We start from the raw sequence: 26,392 nt of genomic DNA, 5'->3' as shown, positions 1-26,392 counted from the left end.
TGAGCTCTGCTGTGCTTATGATTGACTCTGATGGCTGTGTGGGTGGGACCTCAGCTTGGCTACCGCAGCTCCAACCATGATCACTACTGTCCAGACTCTGGCTACAAATGATGTCACCAGTGCAAGACGTGATGTGGCAGCGCTCATATCTGGAATTGTTTGGCTTCATTTTTGTATAATGGGAGGAAGCAGAGAAACGTTGTCCATCTTTATTTAAAGTTAATGCAACAGCCAAACCTGTAAAAGTCAATACCTCTTGATTTCAATGGGAGAAGCTATTCATCTTCTAATTTCCAGCATCTCAGCTACTCAAAACAAAACAATCTGTTGCTGTGTAGCTGAAGGAAAATTACCTCTAAATGTCTGTGATTTTCTCTAGTCAGTAAATGTGTGTTTTTCTACCTGCAGTGGCAGATATTTTTCTGTCTGTGTGTTGTAGGGTGTGTGAGCTGTTACAAAGTGGAGCAGTGATGAACAAGAGTTACCAGCCCCACGAGGGCCACATCCCCTTCCTGCTGCAGCTCTTCATAGACTACAACCTGTACGGCATGAACCTGCTCAACTTGGGGGCTGTTAAGTTCCGCAGGGGCCCGAAAAAAGGTAAGGGGACAAAGACAGAGAGGTGACGACTCCTCCCTCAGTTTGTTTTACGTGTTGCCAGGCTTTCTTTCCCCTTTTCCCAAATGTTCTTTCCATTCTAACAGCATAATTATTTTCCTACTTTATTTTTTATGTCTTTTAAAGTGTTTTAAGAGGTTTTCTTGTAGCTAAACCATCACTGTTATCTAATTCTGGTGTTAAATTACAATGCTGACACCAAAGCAAATCCTCAACAAAAGTAGTATTAATAAGATCTGCCATTAGCTCTTATCGGCTAGCTCATCTCTCTTTGGGGCAGTTCTTGGGTTACAGGTATTGATGTTGATCGAGTGGCCAGCTTGTGCTGCCACACAGGACACACTGTTGTGTCTGTCTCTGCTGGACAGTGTGGGCACAGCCAGGTTTCCTTCTGCTCACTGCATTGTTCCCCCTGGCTCAGCAGGGATGGAGAGCTGGCCAGAAGAAGGCTACCATGCCTGGTGTCATATCGAATTAGTCCTGATCTCACCTCAACCTCAGGATGCCTCTGTTGTCTTTTGAAAGCTCTCTCTGTTTTCATCTCTAATGTTGCCCTCTCACTCCTTTTCACATGGTTTGTCTTGTGCTCTGTGCTCTTTTTTCTCTCTCTCTCTCTCTCTGTACTTTCTCTGACCTCTCTTGGCTTCTCTCTGTAGTTTATTTTACACTCTGTGTTCCTCTTTGGTTTGCCCGTCTCTCTCAGGTCCATTTTAGCCATTCTGCTCTTTTCATTGCTGCTCACTGAGGAGGCAAAAGTGAAATGTAGTGGAAGCACACTGCATCCTGAAAAACCTCAGGAAGCCTCTCTGAACCAGGAGATTGAAGGAAAAAAAATGAATCAAAAGGTGTGAGGACAGAACAAGAAAAAGCAAGCAGATATTGGGTGTCAGTGACAGCACTTTGCAGTCTCTCTGTTTTGTGTTTGCCTGAGCTCCTTGGAGCAGAGATCTTTGGAGCTCTGTCAGCCCTGCAGAGTGACACTCACAGAAGAACTGCTTCTTCTCCAGGTTTTGCCTTCAAACACTTAGATTCTTTATGCTTATTTACTGCAAAGGTTTCATGCATCGCTCTGAGATGTTAACAAATAATAGGACTATTCTTCAGACTGATGTTGTCTTTGACTCATTTTAGCAACTCTGTACTCGGCTTTATAGAAATTAATTTTTTTCTTCTCTGTAGGATCAGAACAAACGGTGATGGTATGTTCTTGTTGACTGTCTCCCTGTACACCCAGAGCAATGTTAGTAATTCATTTGGGATTGTGTTGTAGGGTTGGGCAATATCTTAAAATTTTCCAATCAACCGTTGTCAGCCCATCGATCGGTAACTAGTGATATTTTCGTCCCTCTTCCTCCCATCCGCTCAAATCTCAGCTGGGAGATGTGCCCAAACGGCACATTCACTATGTTACATACATATGTATATTATGTACATTATGTACATTCTCTTCACCTCTGTGCTCTCATACCTAGTTCCCTTTTTAAACAGAAAAATACAAGCGTACACTCTCTAAATTCAACTTTCTCTCTTTTTCGGAACTCGTTAACTCCTTGTAAAACACACTTCATTCAAACTCGACAGAAAAACATGTGAAACTCACCTAAACTGTCTTTGTTAGTCTGTCTGCTCTTCCAACGATCACCAACTCTGGTTTGGTCAAATTAGCATTTGAAAAGAGTGCAAAGAGTCAGGCTCTGCAGGCTGTTTACCTCTCACTCCTCACTCAGCTCAGTGCACTCATAATCTGGCTGAGTGAGTGTGTACTGCGCTGCTGGATGAAAGCACAGCGCAGAGCAGCAGCTGTCACTCTGCAGCCTTTCACTCTTAGTAAAATAAAATGACAAATATCCAAAAATCGGCCAAAATACGATGAATGATATTTTCATCCAATCACACAACCCTATTGTGTTGCTGGCAATCTGACAAATTTAAGACCAGTATTCACTCTTATTTACCTCGCCCTTAGTCTCTAGCAACTCTGCTAGTGCAAATATCTTAAGCTGTTAAAAGGTACACAAAACTAGGGCTGACACCTTCTGGGCAGTTGGTCGATATGCTCTTGACCAACCGAATTGTCATTGGTTGGACAATCGCTGCTGTTACATTCATGAGGGAAAAACGTGTGTCTTAATCCATTATTTTGGGCGACTGGTGCAATTTGTAATTTTTATTTACTGAACATTTACTTTGGCCCAAACTAACTGACACCATGTTAAAATACCAGCCACCTAACTTTTACATTGACTTAGCACATCTCAGATAAACATTTCAATGGTTTTCTGATAGAAGTAAAATAAGAAGTAAACACAGCGTATATCCCCACATGACATTTTCATGAGGCCCTGTTTACACTTGGCAATAACATAATTCATCTGATCACAACTGGACAGTTCTAAGTACATCAGTTTACACCTGGCTTTGAATGCAAGTCCACATGTGTCTTGAGTGACCACTTGTAATTGGATTTCACTCTATATGCAAACAGACTTGTAGCTGCATCATTTCTGTTAGTAAAAACTGAATATGTGTTTAACTGGCAGCCCAGAACGAAATGAGACTGTTTTATGTGGACTCCATCCATGAGAGTCCATTTTGACTGTCCTGTTGCTGTTGCCTCTGTTATGTGTGGTAATCTACTGTTCTTGTGCATATACTGTGTGATTTATGGTAATACAGTGACATCAGGAGGTGTCATGAGTGTACATGTATGTGAATGTGCTGCTTGATGGTGATTCATTCAACCAGCAAAAACTAAATGAAGCTTCCATTACAATTATTTACATGTTCTTGTCAAACAATGTAACATGATGTAGTCCTGAGCTGTGTGATCAGAACACCCAGGATACAAGTTAATATCAAGTGTAAACAGGGCTTCGTTTCCTATAAGATGTCTTTTTCCACTCTGCTTGCCTAATAATTTTGTCTTTAAAGCAACTGAGAGATTCTTGGGAAAATTAACGGAAGCCTATTCAGTAATCCACTGAAGTATTTTTCAGAATGATCACCACAAACAGCTACAACAGAGCCACAGACAGACATTTAATATCTGTGTGTTATTGTGTTTTAAGTGTATACTGACACTTGAGGAGGGGCTCTTGAGTCACTGAGCCTCACAGTGGGACTGGCAGACTGCGGTTCCCTTGTCAGATTTTGGGTGAACCTGACTTTCATAAGCCCAACTCTACTTCCGGCCAATGGAGACTAAAGCCCTGATTGCCAACTCTGTTTGATCACAGCTTAGTCCTAATCTCAGGCCAGTACCTCCGCTCATCATTTCTGATTGGGCCTCTCTCCCCACACTACTGAGAGCATCCGGGCCAGCAGAGACGCCTCCACATGTGAGGCCATTAATGATTCAGGACAGGAAATTCCACACTTGATTTTAATAAAGTTCTTTTTTCAAAATCCTCATGCTTGACTCTCCTCCGACAAAAGCAGGGCTCCCATGTTTGATCCACCTCTACACTGACGCAATCAATGGAAAGAGGGCTCAGTGCCCCACACAACAAAGAAACTAAAATACCCCAATAATGGCTACACCTGTTTACATTTTCTTCTTCCCCCAAGCTCAAAGTTGAAAGCCAGTTCTTAATCTGGGATCAAGTGGAAGAGTGATGAAAGGGGCAGGACTGGCAAAATGGGCCAGTTGGAGATGAATAGAAGCTTTTAAGTGTTTTGAAGTCCACTACACAGCTTGAACACAATTAAAAACAACAAAAAAATACAATTAGTGTCAAAACTGCAAGTGGAATGTATTCAAGAAATGAGCCATGAGACAAAATGATGGTAACAAGGATGTGTCATTTTTAGTAGTAGAGATGCACAATATATATTTTTTCTTCAGCTGATATAGATAACCCATAATTACCTGCTTCTCATGGCTGATACTGATAAGATAACTTATCATTTCACATTTTTGTATGTTAAAAAGAAGTTCATGCTCACCTGAGGGCTCAGATGAAGCGAGTAAAGATGCATGATTTAATATTCCACAGCTGTGGCTGAACCAAATCCAACTGACGTCACTGTTACAACAAAGAACAATTCTGACTGTTCACATGTTTGTTTTTGCTGAAGAGTTTAAATAAAATTATTCAACATAATCTGTCAAGTCACATGTTAGTATAGCCATTATTTATCGGCTAATATATGCCGATGTCAGTATAGACTGATATGGCTGTGATTAGGGGAGTGAATTACAAGTTTCATCATGATACAATATTATATAGATTCTTTGATATTCGCAGATATTCGCAGATATCACAAAGTCTGCCATGATATGATTTTGATTTGATTCAATTCAAAGGACTGTGATTGATATCAGACAATATATGTCTGTTTAATCAGTTACATTTACTTCAACTCACAACAAGCAACTGAATTCTGATTTGACAATTTTATGACTGAACTCTTCCTGACATTTGTGACACAGACATGCCCTGGGAATTTAAAAATAGAGATGATCTTAAAGATGAGGATGTAGATTGATAATTTCACTTTGCACCAATAATATTGAATCGTTGAACACTGAATCTATGTATTGATTCAGATCGATATGATGTTTACACCCATAGCTGTGATAGGCTGATAATTTGTCGGCCCTGGTGTTTATCATGCTTCCCTATTGTAGTACATAATAAATAGTATCATTAATACAGTTAGCATTGCACAATAGCATTGCACTCAAATTAATTATGTTGCTAAAAAGAAGTCAGTGTTTCCCACAGAGTGACAGTTTACTTGTGGTGGAGCAGAGTGTGACTGTCACACAGACATCAGCAGCATGGCAAACGGGTGAGGGAGGGGTAGAGTGAGACAGAGCGAGTGGAGATCACCTACTAGACCTAAGAAAATGGTTGGTCAGCTTCATACTCGCTAATCATTTAGCATTTTTATTTTTTTATATTATTTATTTATTTATTTTAATATTAAAAATATATATTTTAATTTTATTATTTTTTTTTATATTTTTATATTTTAATATTAAAAAATAAAAAAAACATTTAGCATTTTTATTTTTTAATATAAAAAAATAAAAATGCTACTTGGGCAGCAGTTAATTTACATTGGTGGCCCACCCGTGTAAAGTCCATGTGTGGGAAACACTGGAAGTCTAACTGGAGGAGAAACATGAGCTGTCAGAAAATTAGAGTCAAGAAGACACCTGAAACATCTCCATGATAACAGAACAGATTTCAGCTGCTGAGCAAGACATGGTTGAAAGAAGGCTAGTAAGTGGACTTTGAAATTGGAATGTGTTTATTTGAGTCCAAATAAGGCATTGATGGAATTAGTGCTGGGTTGTGCGGCTGTGTGGGGTGTATATTTATGTTCATTTATATTAATGTGAAACAATTGGAAAGTAACATTTTAACAGTCTGATTGACCACCCCTCCCTCTCCTTTTTTCAGTGTCTTCTTTACTCGAGCACTGCTGCATGCGCTCTCTCTCAAACAAATGGACACAAACCAAAGGAATCCTCTTGGTGTCGGTATTTAAACTTCAGCCAAACCAAGACGTTGAGGCTGAGTGCTCGGAATAAACCGAGTGTAGACACAGCTTGGAGATGATCATTGTTTGGTCCTTGAACTCTGCTTCAGTCTGTTTCAGAGATATTGCTGGCATAATGCGGTGTGACATCATGTTGCGTTTCTCCAAAAGTTGATTCTGTTTCAACATTTCCACCACAGGCTGTGTTTGTTTTTATCTGCACCCCCTGTGGCCCCCTCTGCTGCAGCCTAAATGGACTGCCCCCACTGAAATGAACAAGATGCCTGATGTTTTCACCACAACGCCTGATCTCATTCATTTACTGCAGATGATGAAACAATCACCATCATATTAGCCACAAAAACATACTGTATATGTTTAATATATATGTTTAATATCTTTCCATGTGAAAAACAAGTGATGATTGTGTGTTTCAGCCTGCTACAGACTTATTACCAGAAAATGAAGGGAGATATTTTCTTTTGCCTGGCTGACAGCTTCTTTCAGAGCTTACACTACCATTTATTCTACTGTGTGTGTATGTGTGTGTGTGTTTTCCAGAAGACACAGCAGTGGTCCCAGACAGGCAAACTCCCAGCCGCCGTCCCAGCGTCAGCCCCTGGAAGAGCCCCTGCACCTCCAAGCTCAATGACAGCACCCTGGGGGGCACGTTTGTCCGCTGGGAGGAGAACGCCATACCCTGGTGAGTCCCACCTGCACAGCCTCTGTTGCATCAGCTCCTCCTCTAAGTGAATGTGCAGCAGTAAAAGCTGAATTGTTTTTTTTTTCTGAATGCTGCAAGAGACAGTTGTCTTTTCATGGCTTGTGTCTGTCAGATGGAGGAGGTCTCAATGAAATTTTATGTATCCATTCTAAGACAAAAATGGGTCCTTTGTATGATTCATTATATTTAAAATACATAAAACATTTTTTCCTACCAATGACTAGTAGCTTCCTGTTTTTACCAATCCTCCTATCTCATTATTCTAAATAATCTACTCTTTTAAATCATTTTAGTTTAAAATGTTTGTTTCACAATTATGCCCTCTAAAATAAAATGACAAAAAAACAAAAAGCCACAAAAGTCAAACTTTGTTTTGTCTTCATACATCATAAATGAATTTCCAGCCAGTAGTACAGCAGAACATACTGTAGGGCAAGAGGGCTGTCTGTTTAAATTTTAATGCTACTTCTTCAAGAACTCCCTGTGCTCTCTGTCTGCCTGCAGCTCACTAGTCCTGGATGAGGTGGAGAAGCAGAGCACCTGCGAGCTGGAGGTCGATGCTGTGGCTGTAGACATCCTCAACCGCCTGGAAATTGAGAGTAAGCTCACTCAGTCAGGACGACATCCCCACCTGCTGCACCTCCCACAGTGTGACACAGGTGTAGGAATAAAAGGTGAAAGGTTGTCTGCTGAATCATCGGTGCTGAAGGTGCAGTACATTTTGCTGAGCTGACTGATGGAACACAGCTGCCCTCTGATCGTCTCCACCCATCAGATCCATTAGCAGCCCCGAACAGAAACACTGTGGAGCTGACCTAACACCTCCTGTCGCTGGGGAGCAGAGACAGGAAGAGATTAACAGAGATGAGAGAATCCAGGATGGAGGGATATTTCACTGAAGTGAATATGACCCATAAAGCAGGTGGTGTTATCTGACAAAGCCCTGCACAGAAAAGACACAGGATACAACTGTTGCTTCTGTTTGTAAAAGCTCAGTTTAGTGAGTTTGATCACCGTGTCTTTAGCCTCCTGTTTTTCATATTTAAAGGTTTTATGCATCTGGATTAGTTTTGTTTTTGACTGTGAGGGAAAGCAAAAGCCCATTCTTGTATTTGGATCAAAGGAGGAAGAGGAGTCACCACATGTTGACAACAAATCTAAATGAGGCATGGTCTTTAAAGGGAGAATTCACAACTTATCATATGGATGTCCAGTCAGTATTGATGGTAAATGCAGTCGTTTGAAGTGATAAATACCTGCAATATCACCACCCTACCATATAACTATTATATTGTTGGCCAAAACACAGAGTTGGGTGACAAAAATACTCATCCAGCACACCCCCTGGCTACCCAGAGGAGGAGATAACAAATCCAAGCTGAAATTGCCTGTAGTTCCTCCTTAACACTGTTTACATCACTGTGACATCACTGGATGCAGGAAGAACAACAGGGTTTGCAGCTTTACTTTAGGGGTGGAACAGTACACAAAATTCACGGTTTGGTATGTTTTCAGTAGAGCAGGGAAAATGTAGATTTTTTTTTTTTAATGTAAACAAACAGTGGCACATTGTCAGAAGAAATAAGTATAAGTAAATAAGTATTAAACTGATAATAAGTAATGCTGTACTGTAAGTCTCTGACCTGTTGATAATTCCTGAACAGCTTGTGCTGGTTTATACAGAGCTGCACAACCAGCTGACTAACATGCACATGTGAAGGCACATTGGCTCAAGCACTTTGACCAGATGCTTAAATCCTGTATTCTTAGATGGAGTATGGTCACATACTCACCACAGTGATAAACACTCATATGGCATGAGTTATTGCTCTGGTCTGAAACTGCAGTGAGCAGCGGCCTGGATGCTGTGGAGAGAAGGACTCGCCTTCCACTCTGTTTTGTTCTCATTCTGCTAATTGACAGATTGAGATGATGCAGTCATAGATTATATGTTTGAAGTGTTTCCACAGACAAAACCAAGTTCACTTGAACAATATTAGCATACTGATCTTATTCTGTTCTCAATGTAACAACCAGGACATCATAACATTCACATACCATGGAGCAACAACACTACATGAGCTAACCAGGCTAAGCAGGTGAAGCTGGTCAGCGTCAGCATGCTGCAGATGACTGGGGCACTGCCAAACAGCTTGGATAAAAGTTGTGCTGTAAAATTTCTGTTCTGCTCATTGGAGTAGCAGATATAAATATCCCATTTTGACGATGTGAGTCTCAGGTCGTACTTATCTGAAAGTCTTTTCCAAACAGTTTGGGAAGAATATGCTGGGGTAGGGTATCATTTTAAAACTGATTACTTCATTTGGTAACTTTTCTTTCATTTTGATGGCATCTCAGCATGCTCAACTGTGAAGTCCATCAAATACCACACTTGACTTCACCACACCACAGACAGTATGCATTGTTGCTGCTGTTGTAGTGGGTCTGTCACAAATTGCATTAAATTGAAGAACACTTGTGGTGACTGACTGATCTAGATCTGGGTACAAAAAGCAGTTTTCTTTTGACTGGAGAAGTTTCTACTTGATACTGGATATTTCAGTTGATACCTTAAAGGCATTGAGTGCTGCTACTCAGCCCTGGAATACACATACCACTCCTCTCCCAACACACAGAGGGATTTATTTCTGCCATTGACAGTTGACAATTACCATCGGTAGTGAATTTTCCCTTTAAATACACCTATCTTTTCACCATCTCCTTCCTAGCTGGGATGCCAAAGATAGGCCCTTTTTCTGGCTTTGGGTGGGAAACTTATCTCAGTCCACAGTGTCAAACAACACATCTGGAGTAACTAGTATTGGATCTTTTGCCTTTTTTATCCCTTTAGTTGAGGCCAATCACAGACCAGCTGTGCTGGTAAACACAAGGGTGTGGTTTGCTGCTGACACAGATGGTTTGTTGGTATTAAAGTCTAACAGTTCTCCAGCGGGCAAATTTTCCCTGGTGTTTGAAGCCACAAGTGTGCAGAGTTTGTTGGAAGCGTTCAGTACACATGTCCTTGTCAGGATGAGGGCCTCAGGTTACCCCGGTGTAGCCAGTTCTGCAGAATGTTTTGTTTGTGTGTTAAAGACAGGACTTGCAGCAAGTTCTCATGATTTAGATCCTGCTGGATGCAGAAGCGTAAACCACAACTAGCATCTGTCTCAAAGTGAAGAAAGAGAAGGAGAGGCCACTCCAGGGCAGGCAGTGCTTGTATTCTGACTCATACTTTCCCATCTGCTCTGTAACAGTGTAGAAAAACTGCACTGTTGAAAAAAGGACTAAAGTATGTATGGGTTGAATTTTATAGTTAAAATCTGGTGTCGCTTTGATTAGTCAGTTCTGCTTGCCATAAAAATCGATAGTCTTTGTTGTAGAGACACCAATAAATTGTTAACTGTGTCTCTCCTCTGTGTCTAGATCAGATTGGCAGGAACCCCGGCCTGCAGGCCATCTGGGAGGATGAGAAGCAGAGGAGGAGAGAGAAGAACCAGCCCTCCCAGATAGAAACACCCGAGTCACAAGGTGAGCACATTCACTGTGGAAACTCGTCTCTGCAGAGGCTGTGGGTTTAATTCCCACCTGCAGCCCTTTGCTGCATGTCATTCCCACACTCTCTCTCCCTCTTTCCCATCACATCTTTAGCTTGTCTACTAATTTAAGGCATAAAAGCCAAAAAACTTGATCAGTGATCAGATCTCACTTCCCTCCTCTATATGTATTAAAAAAACTCACATAGCTAGTTCATTTCTGTTTGCAAAGACCAAATCTGTTGTTGTTTTTAACCAGCAGCCCAACAGCAGGAGTCTTTTACAAATAAATAAACAACTTTATGTATTACATTTAATGCCGAATTTACAGGAAGGCAGGAATGATGAAGAGTTTGTTGTAGACATTGTTTCACAAAGTTAATAAGGTTTCTTCCCAATAACTCACAAAACTGGATTTATTTGTTTTTTAAGGAAGTTTAAGGACTTTCTCCAGGGGTGAGAAAAGATGCAGCCTATATTGCTTTCACACTGGTAAAATAATATGAATCACATGCAGCCAGACCACCTCTGAATGTGGTCTGAGCAATCACATCTTGCACTTGTACCTACACATCACCCAAGACACATGTAAATACCAGATGTGAACAGGTTTAAAGAGAAAGATAAGGCCAACTGTAAAAATATTATCCAAACACAATATGCAGTAAGACCTTTCGAAATTATGCATGGTCCAATATTGATTCATAAAAACCCCAAATGGATCTTTTAATATGTCTTTTCTCCTGTAGATGTGTGATACAGCCTTGCTAGTCTTGTGCGACAGGCCTTTGGCGCAAGGTGCAAGGTGGTGGGAGGGGTTGACCACTACAGGGCTCCAGTTAGAGAACACAATCCTCAATTGTGTTTCAGCTCTTTGCTGCATATCTGTCTCTTGGTACTAATAGCAAAATTAACTAAAGCATTTTAGGATTGTAAAATGAGATCAGCATACTCTCCATGTGACTTTGTGAATACTAAACAACTGTGGTAGGAAAACACTGCTTTGAGGTCAATTCTTAAGGTAAACAATATTTTAATAATGCACCAGGTTAGAGTGTTCCTTATACAATTTTCAGTGTTAGTTCTTTGAGAATCTCTTTCATATCCAAGTTAACTTGGTATTGTTACTGAAACATCCCTAACCAAATCAATATGGAATCAAATCGAATCAGGACCTTGTGAAACACATCAAATCGATTTGTGAAATCTGAATGGATACCCAGTCTTAGTCAAATAATCTGACTAAACTGTAAAACCTGCCGGATCCTCTGTCCACATGTTTTTCTTGCAGCATTGGACTTCGTTGTAGTGATGTGTCTGTATTCTCAAATGTCAGAAAATACTTTGGTGAGTACTCTGATATCATAACTGAAATAAATGATGGCCAAAACTATGAAAATAAGACCATAGTTGGATGAATTTGTAAATTGTAATTGTAAATCTTTTATAGTTTGGGTCAGCCATTTAGTTTTGGTGTCATTGGGCAAAGGTCCCAAAACACACTTCAAGCATAATGTAATTCAAGTGGTCTGTGAGTATCTGCTCCTTCTCTTGAATCTGTTTTAAGAGAATCTAAAACGTGATGGGAGACTTTGGCCAATTAACTGTCTTGCTCCAGAGTAGCTTACTGCACCTTTAAGTTGAAGACCAAAAGCAAAAACATGCTTAATACAACTGACAAAAATCTTCAAATTCAAAATGTTCAAAGCTTTACAAAGCTAACATGAGCTGCTCTCATTTCAGTGGCGCCAGCCTTTCTTCTCTCTATGATAGAGTTATGACCGTGCTCTGAGGCAATATAAATTCTTCTGTGGCTAACTGTATTGTTTCATCGTGTTTTGCTGCTTGTTAGCTTGTTGTGACATCTGTCTTAGTTTTGTTGCTGATCCCTGTTCCAGTGGAAGATGGCATTCGAGTTTTCCATTACCTACACAAGACAGGGTCATCATTCTTCGAATCGTCCGTGTGATCGGAGACACAACTTTGTCTTCTAACCACGAACAAGAAGTTTAATCTTGCCAAACTCTGAGTTGTCCCCGTACACACAGAGCTGTCATGGAAACAGGGTGGTGAATAATCACAAGCTGACGTGAAGCTGCGTTGTGATGAAATGTGTTTGCTTTCACATCTGCAAGCCTACTCCCCAAGTACACAGGGTTCCCAGGTCTGAAAAAGTAGAGAGAGGAAATGAAAATGTCCAGATCTCATAAAGATTACAGTTTGTGCAGAAAATATTACAAGTTTGGAAAGATTCTGTTGTTAATGGTATGTAGAATTACAGCCAGTCCCATTTTATTGTTGGGATTGAGAAATATAACTACAAAATTACCCAGCTAATACGAGCATACTTAACAGCAATTACTGACCAAAATGTTTTAATTGTACTGAAGAATTTGAGGTCTGGAAAACCTCTGGAATCTTACACCAGACGGGCTCCAGGAATGATGAACGCACTGCTGAATTATTCTGTCTGATCTCTTCCAGATCGCGGGTTTGTCACTTCAACAGAGAGCGAGAAAATCTTCATGAAGAGATTCAAGGAGATTCTGAAGGAGAACGAGTTTGACGTGTAAGTTCCTCATCCTTTTCCTCATCTGCTGTTGTGGTGACAGTCAGGGCGGGACTGACGGGGCTCGCCACATATTTAGAACAAATTAAGTCCATCGTAGGACAATTGTCCAATTTCCTTGAGGAAAGCCAGAGGGAAGGCTGGGACATGTGGAAGAGAGAAACAGTGTTTGAAAATAAACACAAGATGCTTCCAGTCACATTAGTGAAACAAGTTTCCCACAGTGTTCAACAACATTCTGCAGGTTTCTTTCATCTTTTTGGACTGTAATGAAGCTGTTGTACGTCCTCAGGTTCCCTGTGCCTCTCAGCTTCATGTCAGCGTCTTTGTCCGCCTTCTCTTTCCTTTCAGGGCAGAGAGAGAGGCAGTGAAAGCAAAGGGTTGGAAGACATGGGAAGGAGGGATGGAGAAAGTGAAGTCAGAACAGATGCAGTAAAGGGGTGGAGACAGAACCGTGGAGAAATGGGGAATTAGAAAGTGAAACGATGTTGACTGACGAGGTTGCAGCCCCCCTCCCCTCCCACTCCCACGGTGTACAGGCAGAAAGTATTTCCTGTTATAAATAAGAGTACAGTTGGCTCGGCAGCCATGCGTGCCTCTGCATCAGATCCAGATGGCTTCTATTCACTAACCTCTGATATCAGACAGGAACAGGGGAGGTGGGTGTGTAGTGTGGGCTCTTGTTGTAGAGCGCGGCTTGACTGATGGAACACACACACACACACACACACACACACACACACACACACACACACAGAGCTCACTGGCGGCTCTTGACTCTCCCTCTGCCTGGCTATCTCAGTCTCTCTCTGTTAATACTCACACACAGTCTGTCACTTCTTTTCTGTTGGCTTTCCCATCCTCTATTATCCATCGCCACTGTTGTTGCTGCATTCTCAAGGACTCACTTGGCACTGCAGGCTGTGTTGGAAATTTCTAATTTATTTTCATTTCTATTTTTCCTTTTTGACTTTTTTTTTTTTTAATCTTGCATGTTTTCAGTCTTTCCCATCACACAAACAAGCAGCCTATGCACTATAAAAGTTGTTTTTGTTTTATTCCTAGACTGTATAAAACATGGACAGTCAGTCATGTCACATGCCTAAGAAGAAGATCTGAAGATCCATTGTGAAGCACTCACTCTCGCTCCAACTCCTGACTAATACAGAAATGGGCAAAGAGGTGTATCTGAGGCAGGCTGACCTGTGACAGTGCCCACCTGTCACTCACAGCAACCATGCCCATAATTATGCCTACCTTTACGCCTTAATATAATTTAAACAGGTGATTTATATAAAAGGTTTTGCTTCAGATTGCTCAGTGTTGTTAGATTCATGATATAATTCATAGTTTGACTCACTGCTTGAACAAGTCCTGTCACTGGTTGCTTGCTTCAGTCTGCTTCATGGCATCTGTGTATACATTTTCCAAGTCCAACAGCCTTCTAGTTGCAACCTACATGCTGAAAACGGAAAATTAGCTCCTGGGATGCTAATGGTACGAGTGTAAACAAGCTAACAGCTGTTACCTCTTCTTTTGCTGTGATGCAATCTTTTTAACACTAGAACTTGCCTCCTGATGTGCAAATGTTCCACCAAAAAAAGTTCCCCCTTGACATTATTTTGTGGCAGCACCATCACTGCATCCTGGGCTTAGCTCTGCCCAAGAAGTTTGTGATTGGTTTTAAGAAATTCAAACAAGGCAGGATGTTTTTTCCCCTATAAAAGAAAGTGTATGTGTGGAGCTGGACCTTTCTGCAGTGCTGAGTATGGAGAGATGGGTGGCTATGCAAAACTATATAATTCAGTATGGGACCCACTGCTTTAGACCATAAAACATACATGTGTCTGTTATTCCCAGTGAGATAACAAAACCATAAGCTGGGTCATCGTGTTTATCATACATGTCCATCACTGTGAATGGTGTTGGACTAACTGCACAATGTTGCCCTGAGGCAACAAAACATATATATGGGATACATATATGAATAAATTTCTAACAAGTTGTCTTAATTACAATCTAGGAACCCATTGGCTGTCATCTCATGACTTTAGCCTCTTGGGGCAACATCCAGTGTTTTGAGTATATGTAGTATAGCCAGCAGATATCTAAGCCAAGGTTTCCTCTTCCATGTGGCAGTCATTGTTTACAGTCCTGTTAGCAGCTTGAGACACAAGAATAGAGACTATGAGAGACGATTTCTACAACTGTTTGTATCTGCATATGAATGGAGCATTTTTTTTAAGCAAATAAAATCTAATCATCATCAGACCACAGCCAATGGATTTCTAACATTGCATTTCAGCCTCCTCCTTTGCTCTCCACACAGACTTGTAACCTGCATGCAACCAAAGCCTGCTCAAACAGGATTGGCCAATCCTACTTGAACTACAAACAAAACCAGAATGCTTCTCATAGCAAACTCTTGTCCCTTGCCTACAGATCCTGCAGTCATATGTAGATAACTCTTTACAGAGATTGTGTGAACACCAATTTATCGGACAATATTCGCCTTGTTGATTGCAGCCAGCCTATTGGCAAATGAGCTGAAGGCCACAGATGGCAGTGTCCGATGTTTATCTGATATCACATCAACTTTGAGGTCAGTAAATGTCTCAGTCATTTGTGGTTGGACTAGCATACACAGCTGCTGTAAGAGAAGAAGCCACTGGCTGGACACAACTCTGGTGTGACGAAAGAGGGCTAAGGGTGACATGTTTTTTCTAATGAACATTTCTTTGTTTTTCTGACACAAAAGCAGGGCTAAATGACAAAATAAACAACAACAAAAAGCATCAGTATTGTCTGCCAAATTGTTATTTTGAACATCGGTATCTGCTGATTGGCCCAGAATTTAAAAATCGATGCATCGCTATGAAGATCTTAATTGAAATGTCTATGTGAAATAGTCAAATAAAATTGTTTCCACCCCAAAATACAACATCATACCCACCACATCTCCTCATTTCATTCTTCAGCTATTACAATGTGAAGATTAAAGTATATATAAAATGGGCAGGAATGGGGGTCAGCACAAGTTTGTGTTACCTCAGTGGTGTGAAGTGCAGTAGAAGGTTGTCTTTTATCTCTGTCCTGTCTTCCGTGTATTCCTTCTTCCACAGCTGCATCATTCAAACTCTCAAAGCAAAGCAGAGTCAGTAAAGGCAGCGAGGGGGGCGTGGCTTGGTAGCGAAATGTGTTAATCGCTGCAGTAATCTCCCGACGCCTGCCAGGCTCCCTCCCTCGTCGCCTCTAAAGTCGTTAGCTAGCAGACTAATTAAGAGACAGCCAGACAGTGGCACGTGCACGCTGCCTCTCTGGAGGCCTTCCCTCATCCGGCCCGGCAGAACAAAGTCTCTGAATGACAATGAGACTGCAGTCAGATCTCTAAACTCAGACTGTGGAATAACAGCAAGATACAGCTGATAAAAACACTCCAAACACATTGATTTCATATTTTTAGCCATGTTTTCATCATTCATCACCTCTGAAAATCATTCATCATTGAACAGCCTCACCACCAGATTGGATTCATCATTTAAAGCAAGAAGCCTCGAGCTCATTCATCATTTAAAATGAGAGGTGACCACATGGCTGTGATTCCTCAGTAAATGCAACACAGTGTTTGTCCTGTCTGTTTTTGGTTTATCCTCTGCCAGGGCTGTGTCTCCGTCTGGGCTCAGACATGGTATTATGGAGATTCACCTGTCCGTCCACACAGCCGCCCCCGGTGTTTGCGGCGTGTTTCATCAAAATGTGTTGCTACGCTTGAATTTATCCTTTGAAAGTTGACTGTGCACGCTTAGAGTCACTGGAGCAACAGGGGGTTGAATCAGTAGCTTGAGGGCATTTCATATTCAGGTTCTCCTGCTGCTCATTGTGGGATTTAAACCTGCAACCTCCAGGGCACAGGACTCTAATCTTCAAGGCTCTAATCAGATCTGAAAAAAACCTTCTTGCAGGCTTTGAATCAGTTCAGGACCAGCACCTAAAATGGAGCTCATTTTTTCTTTTTTTATGACCGTTCCTGTGAAATTTGTTCCACTAGCGAGAGGCGGCCGCCCGCCTGGTCTACATTTCAATATTTCAGAGTCACTAAGTGGTGAGTTGCTAGGCGATGCAGTAGGGCAGCATGGGTAAGGGAGCGTGATAGGCAGCTTGTAGCTGAGAGCGATCTGGAGGGATACAAAGCCCAAGTTGGCTGCCTGCCCGTTTTCCATTCATATTCCCTCTCCACCACACACACACACACTTGGCTGCACACACACTCTCATATGCTCACACACACCAGACAAGAGACACTCTCTACACATCCAGCCACCCACAGACTCACACAGCAATCACACACTTAGACAGCACCTCTGTGTACACATGCACACAGAGTAAACAGAGCACTTCCCCTGATGAAGACCCGCAGTAAAGAGATGCTAATAAAACATGACTGCATGAGGGCAGATACCAGAAGGTCCTGTGCTCTGTGAGTCAGGTAACAGCCAAGCAGACAGTGCTGCTCATCCACAGACTCATTTAAAATGGGAAAATGAGCCCATCATTCCCTCGCAGATGTAATGGGAGCATAAGTGTTGCATCTTCCATCTGAATACTTGTTTTGTTACTTAATTAAACTGCTTGTTAATGTGACATGTTTTATAATCAATAAATCTAAGTCTGTAATTATATTTTATATTATGTTTGCGGTAAATAGTAACCTGTTTGTTCCCAGAGTCCTCCAAGAAGTGTGAACAAATGAACCCCCTGTTCTGACTGCAAGCAAATCAGATGTGTTTGTCACTCGCTGGTCTCAAGCAGTGGAAACAGTAATCTAAACAGCTGTGTGCACCAGCTCTGTGCATCTCACTGACAATGGTAAATGCATTCTGAAGTGTATGTATAGACTTAAAGTCAATTTGTTTCAACAATGCATGCATTCAAACACAAAGATGAGGTCCCATAAAACAGCACTGAATATATATTTCATCAAAATTTGGTGACCTAGGCGGACCAGGGTGTGCTCCAGAGCCAAAGCAGTTCACCAGTCCCACAGACTCACCCTTCACTTTAACCAGCAGCTGGGAAGCCAGTCGAGAGAACTTCTTGAAAGTTTGTCTGCAGTGTTCATTCATGGGCAAACTGTACATTTACTGCCACTGGACAACTTCACTGCTAAATTTTAATCCCTCTTCTCTGATCTCCAACACCTGTCTGCTCTGAGTACAGCCACTGATGCTCTCTTTTCTCTTTTTTCTTTTCTCTCTTTTGTTCATCCACACCCATTACACACACACACACACACACACTGCAGTGCATATGCAACAGTCATATGCACATGTTTATGGAAAAAATAGATGAGAAATATTCAAACATATCAACAAAAAACTGCACAGAAAGTTTGGTTGTTCCTTTGCTGCTGGAAGTTTTGAAGTGTGCAGACAAGATGGATCCCAAACTGATACTTCAATGTGGCGTGAATGCTGTCATAACTCAAGTGTGATGCTGATGTGACGTTTGAGTTATTAATCCATTTCTGTCTTTCCCTGCTCAGGACACAAAATTTGTCTTTTGGCGACGGGGAGGACCAAGAGGATTTTCCTGGTGATCTTACTCTCCATTCTGACCCCCTGACCCCAGAAGGACTGCCATGTACCCCCGCTAATGCTGTGGAGGTTCACAGGGACACGCAGCCAGGTGAGGACAAAACACCATCCTACTGGGGATGCATGAAACCTATAAAATGCTGAAGTGGGTTATCTGTATATTACAGTCCTCAAGTCAGATTGATTTTGAGCAGCATGAGACACTTATACTTAGATGTTGACTGGGGCAGTGAAAACATCAGTGTTTATGGCCAAATCTGATCCCCGATATGGTGCTGGATGGCCCTCCGATGATTTTCCTGTTCACAATGAAAATAAATAGTTCCCCACTGGGGATTTTTTGTTTGTATATAAATTAATAAATATTCAATAATGTTCCTTGGTTGTTCCTCGGGAAGTTACATAATATCCTGTGCACACTAAAAGAGCTTAAACATGCTCTGTAGGAGCAGTTTATGGTTTATCCTTGTAAATCCAACATTTGAATGAGTGCATGATTGAAGAGGTTCTAGCAGTGTTTAATGTTTTCAGAACCAGACACATGTATCAGTCTGACACATATTGGCCTCGCACAGCTGATCTATAGCGGTATATATTGTAATATTATCTTACAGAAAATAATGCAGGTTCCTCTTTTTTTCTTTAATTTGCAGCAATATTTTGTGTATTTGATCCTTGTCTTTATTCAAGTTGATCTGTGTTTTCTTTATTTTTTCTTTATTGCCTATTTGTTTCTAATAATTATTAAAAATACTATCGTAAGTTTGCTGTGTCAGTGCCCTGATTCCACTTTGGATTTTCTATTTCTAAATAAAAAACATCAGCCAATATATTGATATCAGATCCCATCAGGCCCCTAAAATCCAGTATCATTTAGGCTTTTATAAAACAATTTCAAATGTGTTCTAAGCATTTGTAACAAAATTGCACTTGCAGCCATTAAATGCAGTAAAATATCAGATTTATCTGTCATTCATTCAGGTCTAGTGTCAATCCTTGTACCAAATTAATTTAGTTAATAGACAAGTTTAATCAGTTAATTTGAAAACAAAGAGTTTCAAAGAAAGATGAGCTATTGGTATTTTCTTTTTTTAAAGTTATTTTGTCACTTGTCTTTTGTCTATTTTGTCATTTTGCAAAAGTGGCCCCCAGCCAAAGCAAGTTGAGTGCCATATATTTCCTCACCTCGACTGTCCAAATTTCCCACTTCTTTTTATGTAATATTTTACAAATTAGACAGCAACATGATAGAATAATTCTGATCGATGATGAGCTTGTTATTGAAGTGTATTTTCTTTCTTCCTTCCTGTTTATGTTGCCCTGGTTATCTGTCTGTGTGGCTGGCAGTGGAGGTAGCTGCTGGTGAAAGTGACATTTGTTTTCTTTCTCTCTTGCTCCCTCTGTGTCAGCGGTTCAAACTCTGACACTGTGTGATTAGCATTAGCTTAATCTGCAGCCACTCTGTCTGCCACGGCTCCCGCAGGAGCTCAGAGGCTGCCAGGGACAGCAGTGACACACACACACACACACACACACATGCACTGACCTCATGCTGAACCATAGTGTCACTGCTGTGTCTGTGCGTGTGCGCGTGTGTGTGTGTGTGTGTGTGTGTGTGTGTGTGTGTGTGTGTGTGTGTGTGTTCACGGACCTCTCTTTTTAGATTATGTCAATCACAGTCTGCCTGCTGTATAAAGTGTGATGTTTCAGTGATGCTAACAGCACTCTCCTCTCAATCCCAGACACCGTGAGGAGCAGTGGTAAAATCCCAGAGGAGGCCATTGTTGATGAAGAGGCCATCTTGAGCCTCCTGGAGAACAGTCAGACCTTCCTCCCGCTCTCCCAGACATCCAACCATTCACCCCTGTTAGGTATGGGAGCCGCCTCAATCCACACGATTTAAAAATCTGTTTAAAACCTTCATTTATTGAGATTAATGCCTGGCTAAGATGTGCTGACAAGTGGTGACTGAGCCAAAAACCTGTAAATGAATAAACTGAGGTTCAAAGTTTGAGCCAATTTATAGCTTAAAGTTGTTGCTTGTAGCTAATCAATGAAATGTCCTTTAAATGCTTTGCTTTTGTTGTAAATGCAGACAGCAGCCAAGACCAGGCCATCATTGATTTGCTGGCAGGCCTGGAGGACGACAGTTTCTGCAGGACCCCCGTCAGGCAGAATTCCCAGTCCCAGTCTCTTCCTGGTGCCAGGAGCTACCACTGCAACAGCGATGAGGAGGAGGCTGGGCCGGAGCTGGACAAGGAAGAGGCTGAGCTCAGCATGGTCATGTCACAGCGGTGGGACAGCGAGCCTCCTGAGAACTCGTCCTCAACAAGGTGAATTTGTCTCTGTTGTGTTTGACTAAAAATATCAGAAACAGCTCAATTAAAAAAAAAACAGATGTTGGCAGAGTATAAACATTACAAATGGAACACAAATGAGTGTATACAGAGATGAAAGCTGCCATCATAATTTGTGCAGACAAGACAGAAGCTGGGAAACAAACCTCAATCCTGTCTTTGCAGCACTAAGTATTGATGGCAAGCATTGAATGTCTGCTCAGAATGTAGCTGTCTTTGATCAGAGAGATTTAAATTTAATAATAGTTTTGCCAATCTAAAACTTTACTTTGGCAGAGGTCTTGTGTCTGCTTAAACTTAGACATTTGAGAGATTTGGTTTCTTTTGTTAAATGTTTCAATGTTAAAATGTGCCATTTTTATTTTAAGTACTGTACTGAGAAAATGAGTTTTGCCACTGATATCAGATGGTTTTGAACAGCAATCAGCCCTCAATGAAACTTACATAAAATAGCATAGGCAGCTTAAAAAGACATCTTTCTACAGAACAATAAGAAGCTTTGTGGACGTGTATGATGCCTGAACTCGTACACTCGTACTGCATTTGTATAATTTCTGTATGACTAAAACCCACAACTTTTATCCTCACACTGTGGAGAGGGACGGGAACCTTCAATTGGTTTTGTCTATTGACAGTTCCAGCAAAGATCTTTTCACACAAGATGGCTGCATCCTCAGTATGCCAGAAAAAAATGTAGTAGGTGCCAACACATGACATGCAGTATGCCAAAAATACCAGGATGTCCTACTGCATTCAGTCACATTTTGCAGTATGCATTTCTGTTCTGTTCTGATTCATAATCATCTGCACAGGGAGCTGGGAGAGCACACAGATGACAGCTCACTGATTCACTGATGCTACATTCCAAATCACATACTTTTTACTTCATATTTCATACTCGTTCCAGTGTGCCCTATGTCACCTAAATTTGGAAAAAATATGAAATATTATTCCATTTGAACTCTGACACAAATTACACAACAATTTAAAACATAATTATACAAGTCAAGACAGTCTCCGTTTGTAGATTTGTTGTAGTTTAGTTTCATTTTGTGTTAAACCATTCAGTGAAGTACATCATTCGTCTTGCACAATATTGCACAATATACATCATCAATGCCAATCTCACTGCCCCTTGTGGTGTTATCTTACCTGAATTGTTTTATCTAGTGACTCCTGGTGCTTTTATCAGCCGTGAAGGGAAGGAAGATGAGTAAGACTCGTTGTGTGACTAAATCCTGGTATGAAAGCACACAGGCATCGTAGATTCAGCGCCTAAAGCTTTAGGGAGAAAGTCATGACGCGACTTCTGGGTGTAAAGTCTTTCTAATTATGTGTCTTCATGGTCTGATACTTAAGCTTCATGACAAACTGCAACTTTCCTGACTCGAAAAATTATCTTTTAAATTGACAAACATCATATGTGTGATTCATGATAGAATTCAAATGGGATCAAAAAAATAATTTGTCTCTCACCAGTGAGTACAGTTCATATTTTTTCCAAAGTTTAGGTCTCATGGTAGTCCACTGGAGTGACTTAGGAACTCTATATGAGCAAGATAATCAGTTCAAGGCACAATGATAGGACACAATAGTATGTCCTAACTGTACACATACTATATGCAGCAGGATGTACTTCGCGAGGGTAGCAGCTGTGGAACATACACAAGCATGAGGTTCAATTTCAGTGTCAGGCAAGACTTCAGTCAGTCAGTTACAACATAGTAAAAACTGCTCCAATGATATTGAAAGAAACTTCCGGTTTATATCGGATCTTTTGACAGCAGCCACGTGGGAGATTGGATAATGGAACTGCTGATCAAATTTTCTGATATGTCAGAAATCCATGTGATTGTTCAACTGCCAGTTTGTTGGTTGTATGACCAAGTAATTACTCATGACAAGTGAGTAATTAGTGATCTGGGGCCATCAGTTCTGGGTTAAAATCAGGCTTTGCTCTATACAGTCTCTGTCTTGCTTAAAGAGTAATTTAAGTGACAAGCAACACATCAAGATATATTAGACATTAGTGAAAGTTTCAGTCTTCTCAGGAAGATGAGCCAGCAGACACTCAGCAGTCAGATGAAGGTCGTGTACAGAGAGCCGTGCCTGTGCATTGTTTAATCAGTGTTCTTGTCATTGCTGTGTGTACAGGCCCAGTGTGAAGGAACCAGAGGACGGTTTCAGCGACGAACAGCAGGAGTCCTCAGACGAAGACATGGACTGGAGCGGGAACAGTTCTCTGTTCGCCAATCTGTCCATCCCCCAGCTTGATGGGGCCGCAGACGAGAGCAGCGGTGAGTCATCTCATACCGAGACGTACTGAGACGACTCTTAAATGTCAGTTTGCTTTGACGCTTATCTGACAGCCCCTGCTGATTCATGTTCCATCAAGGATATCAGGATACAGATCAAACAGCTGCTGCACAAAAACAGTTTGGATTGATGCTAAATTTTGGCTGTATGATCTAATTTCTTTATGAGGGAGTTATGATTTAATATAGTAGACTTTAGGATTGTAACCAAACAAACCATACAATATATCACAACAACAAGGAAAACACAACACAAACTTGGTTATATTTGACATATTACAACAAACATAATAACCTTACCCTTCAGGTGAACTATGTACATTTTTTTACGAATTGATTAAGAAACTGTTAATGGATAAAATATTGTGTATAATACCTGACAAATTAAGGTACTTACTCTTCCAACAATCATAAAAATCCAATATTGCCATAAAGAAACCCTGTTCAATGATTAACAGCAATGGGCCTCGTTGTTTGTATGAACAGATTTAATTTTAAATTGCGTGTGCAAAAAATTTGAGAACTTTTGTGGCATTCATCAATGTTTGTGTACTTGGCAACTTGGCTACACCTGCTGCAAGGCTGACAGAGAAACCTGTCGAAACCTCTCCAATTATGCTCCAATCCACTCCTCCATGTCTGTTAAAAAAAGTTTCTCTTTTCTTTTTCATGTCCTTCAGTGTCATTTCATTTTCTTTCTTCTTTTTTCTGAGTTGAATGTAACCTGTTAACGTCAGTGGCTTGCTGCTTTGTGGTTTGCACACAGGACTTATCTCTGCTACCATTATATGGATTTATTGAGGCGTTTCGATATGCTAATTGCAGAGTTCCTGGCATGCACATCCGATTTAAGATCAAACACAATTAATCAACACAGTCAGGTGGGTAAGAACAAATTTGGCTGTGAGCACACAGTTCATGAATCACAAGTAGGACTTTCCTATTTCCTCTTAGTGCTTTATTTTAAAACAAATACAAGAGAAAAGTAAGAAAACAGGTGGCTCCTGTCGGTTGGCCCTTTGCTGTGTGTCATTCCCCCAGTCTTTGTCCCCCTTTCTTGTTTTGTCTTCGGCTGTCCTATGAATAAAAGCATAAAAGCCCAAAATATAATAAAAAAGAAAAAAAAGAAAAGAAAACATTTATGCCTGAGGTCCATTGCCCACAATGGCTAATTACACTTAAAGAATATTGATGCGATAGCAACCACATTCTCTCTCATCTCTGACTCCAACATTTGCTTATTTTCATCAGCCTTGTACACACGTGATGTATATTTAACGGCACCCCTTCTTAAATGATCATATTGCCACCACTCACATTTACAAAGACACAATCACATTTTATATATTTCTTTAGGGCTGAATGGAGTAAAAGGTTTGCCATTGGCACTAAAACATAGTTAAAATTATGCATCTCAACTGCCATAGCATGTAAATATATGGAAAACAAAAAGCTGCTGTGCATATACACAAATTAGTATTCAACGTCATATGATTGTATAGACAGGCATGCAAGTGTCTTTGTAGCCAAGTTTTACTTTGTCATACAAGTCATAAGCATGCTCCAATGTCAGATGATAGTTACCATTAACTCACCTGAACTAATAACACAATTATCACATCGATACAAACAGATCTGTCTTTGAACAGTAGCCAACAAGGGATGAGTTGCCAAATGCTTAAGATGGGAAATAAAGGACAAGACTATGCAATGTTCCTCTGTTTTAAATGTCAGACAGTGGGAGTCATCATACCAGAGTTTTGCAGTATAATTAGTTGTACCACCACTGGAGCCAGTTCTGTATTAGAACTGACTTTCTGGGGCTGGATTCACAAAGGATCTTTCCACTAGGAGTCCTCCTAAATGGCAGTAAAAGTTCCAAGGCAAGAGTTTCCTTTTAAGACCTGTACACAAAGCTGTGGGAGCAGCTTTTTGTAAGGAATGAAGACAACTTCTAAAGTAAGAGTATGAGTGAGGTTGATCCTGTTGCTATGGATGACACGTTATCACTGTATGTCTGCAGTGTCGGTGTGTGACAGGTGACCAGTCTGTGTCAGTAAATGTGAAGTAAAATATCAATCAACAAACAGGAGGATGAGGAACAAATTAGATTAGATAAGATCGATAAGATGGAAGTAAAATATTGACTTGTTAAGTATATTGTGTCTGGCATCAAATACCACCAGCATGTGACATTTTTCCAGCCGACAAAACAAATCATCATACTTTGATGTGGTAATTCTATGTATAGCACAGATTATTCTGGATTATCCTATCATGGCCATGAAATCACCTTTATTTGTGTATTAATTGCAGTTGGAGATGGTTTAATGTGTACTTAATGAACTGTCACACAGATTGGGGCTGAAGAGTGCACACTTGGTTTGATGAATAATCCTGACAGACAGCTGACATCATCAGCACTGAAAACTGTATTTTACAAGTGTCCAAGTAGCATAGAATATTATGACTCATCAAATTCCATGTTACTGGATAAGTTCAATTTGTTAGTGAGCTATCTGAATTGATATCAATGGCAGCCATCAAAATATGGTTTACTATATCACTTTAAAAAACACTGATGTGATACGGGTCTTAGTAACTTAACTTCTCTCAGATTTAGATTTAGAGCTACTTTTAGTGCTAAAATGCTTTGTGATATCTCAGACCAAAAGCTAGGGAGCTTTAAAGTTAGGGTTAGGCTTGTATTTTTGGAAGTTTCTACTAACTGAACCAGTTAGGAGCTAATTTTAGCCCTGGGATGTTCTGTAAATACGGCCCTCGTTTGTTTGCTTTAATCATTGATAAATAATTGATCAATACAAATAAATCTGGAACTTCTTAGTTCATGTTCGATTTCCAAGGAGTGCAGACCTACAAAAGAAGAGCTATAAAGCATGATATAGTGCTGAGTGATAAATGTGAGTTGGGGTGGTGCTTTGTCCATTTTCAAGCAGGAAAAAATGGGGTCTGTAATTTCTCAAATTTCAGCTAGAAAATACACTAAAATGTCTGTCTGAAAACAGTTTAGGTTAGAAGTGGGAAATGTAGTATCAGATTCTTCATTCATATTTGATCACCACTGCTTATTTTGACGTCTTTATCTGAGTTTCCTTCTCTGTCAGTCATCGTATCAGACCCTCCCCATAATGGATAAACAGTTTTGACTGGCTTGAAGAGATCCAGGACAGG

The 26,392-nt window shown here is 40.7% G+C and overlaps 1 protein-coding gene across 3 annotated transcripts in view; it reads left to right on the top strand.

Annotated features, from left to right (window-relative positions):
* Positions 1–26,392, top strand: part of rev3l (REV3 like, DNA directed polymerase zeta catalytic subunit) — a 103,189-nt gene that overhangs the window by 48,330 nt on the left and 28,467 nt on the right. For 2 of the 3 annotated variants that reach the window (XM_084737897.1, XM_084737895.1), the window contains exons 4-12: positions 440–600; positions 6,670–6,811; positions 7,337–7,431; positions 10,256–10,360; positions 12,850–12,934; positions 18,477–18,619; positions 20,271–20,399; positions 20,624–20,861; positions 23,040–23,182. In XM_084737897.1, the coding sequence (XP_084594023.1) occupies positions 440–600; positions 6,670–6,811; positions 7,337–7,431; positions 10,256–10,360; positions 12,850–12,934; positions 18,477–18,619; positions 20,271–20,399; positions 20,624–20,861; positions 23,040–23,182 (1,241 nt within the window). The remainder of the gene's footprint in view (positions 1–439; positions 601–6,669; positions 6,812–7,336; positions 7,432–10,255; positions 10,361–12,849; positions 12,935–18,476; positions 18,620–20,270; positions 20,400–20,623; positions 20,862–23,039; positions 23,183–26,392) is intronic. The other variant, XM_084737896.1, reaches the window with a different exon arrangement.

This window comes from Lutjanus erythropterus, chromosome 15, assembly GCF_056507025.1.
Source record: "Lutjanus erythropterus isolate fLutEry1 chromosome 15, fLutEry1.hap2, whole genome shotgun sequence".
In the NCBI taxonomy this organism is placed as follows: domain Eukaryota; kingdom Metazoa; phylum Chordata; class Actinopteri; order Lutjaniformes; family Lutjanidae; genus Lutjanus; species Lutjanus erythropterus.
The sequence above is the reverse complement of the archived record's forward strand: the minus strand, read 5'-3'. Positions and strand labels throughout refer to the sequence as shown.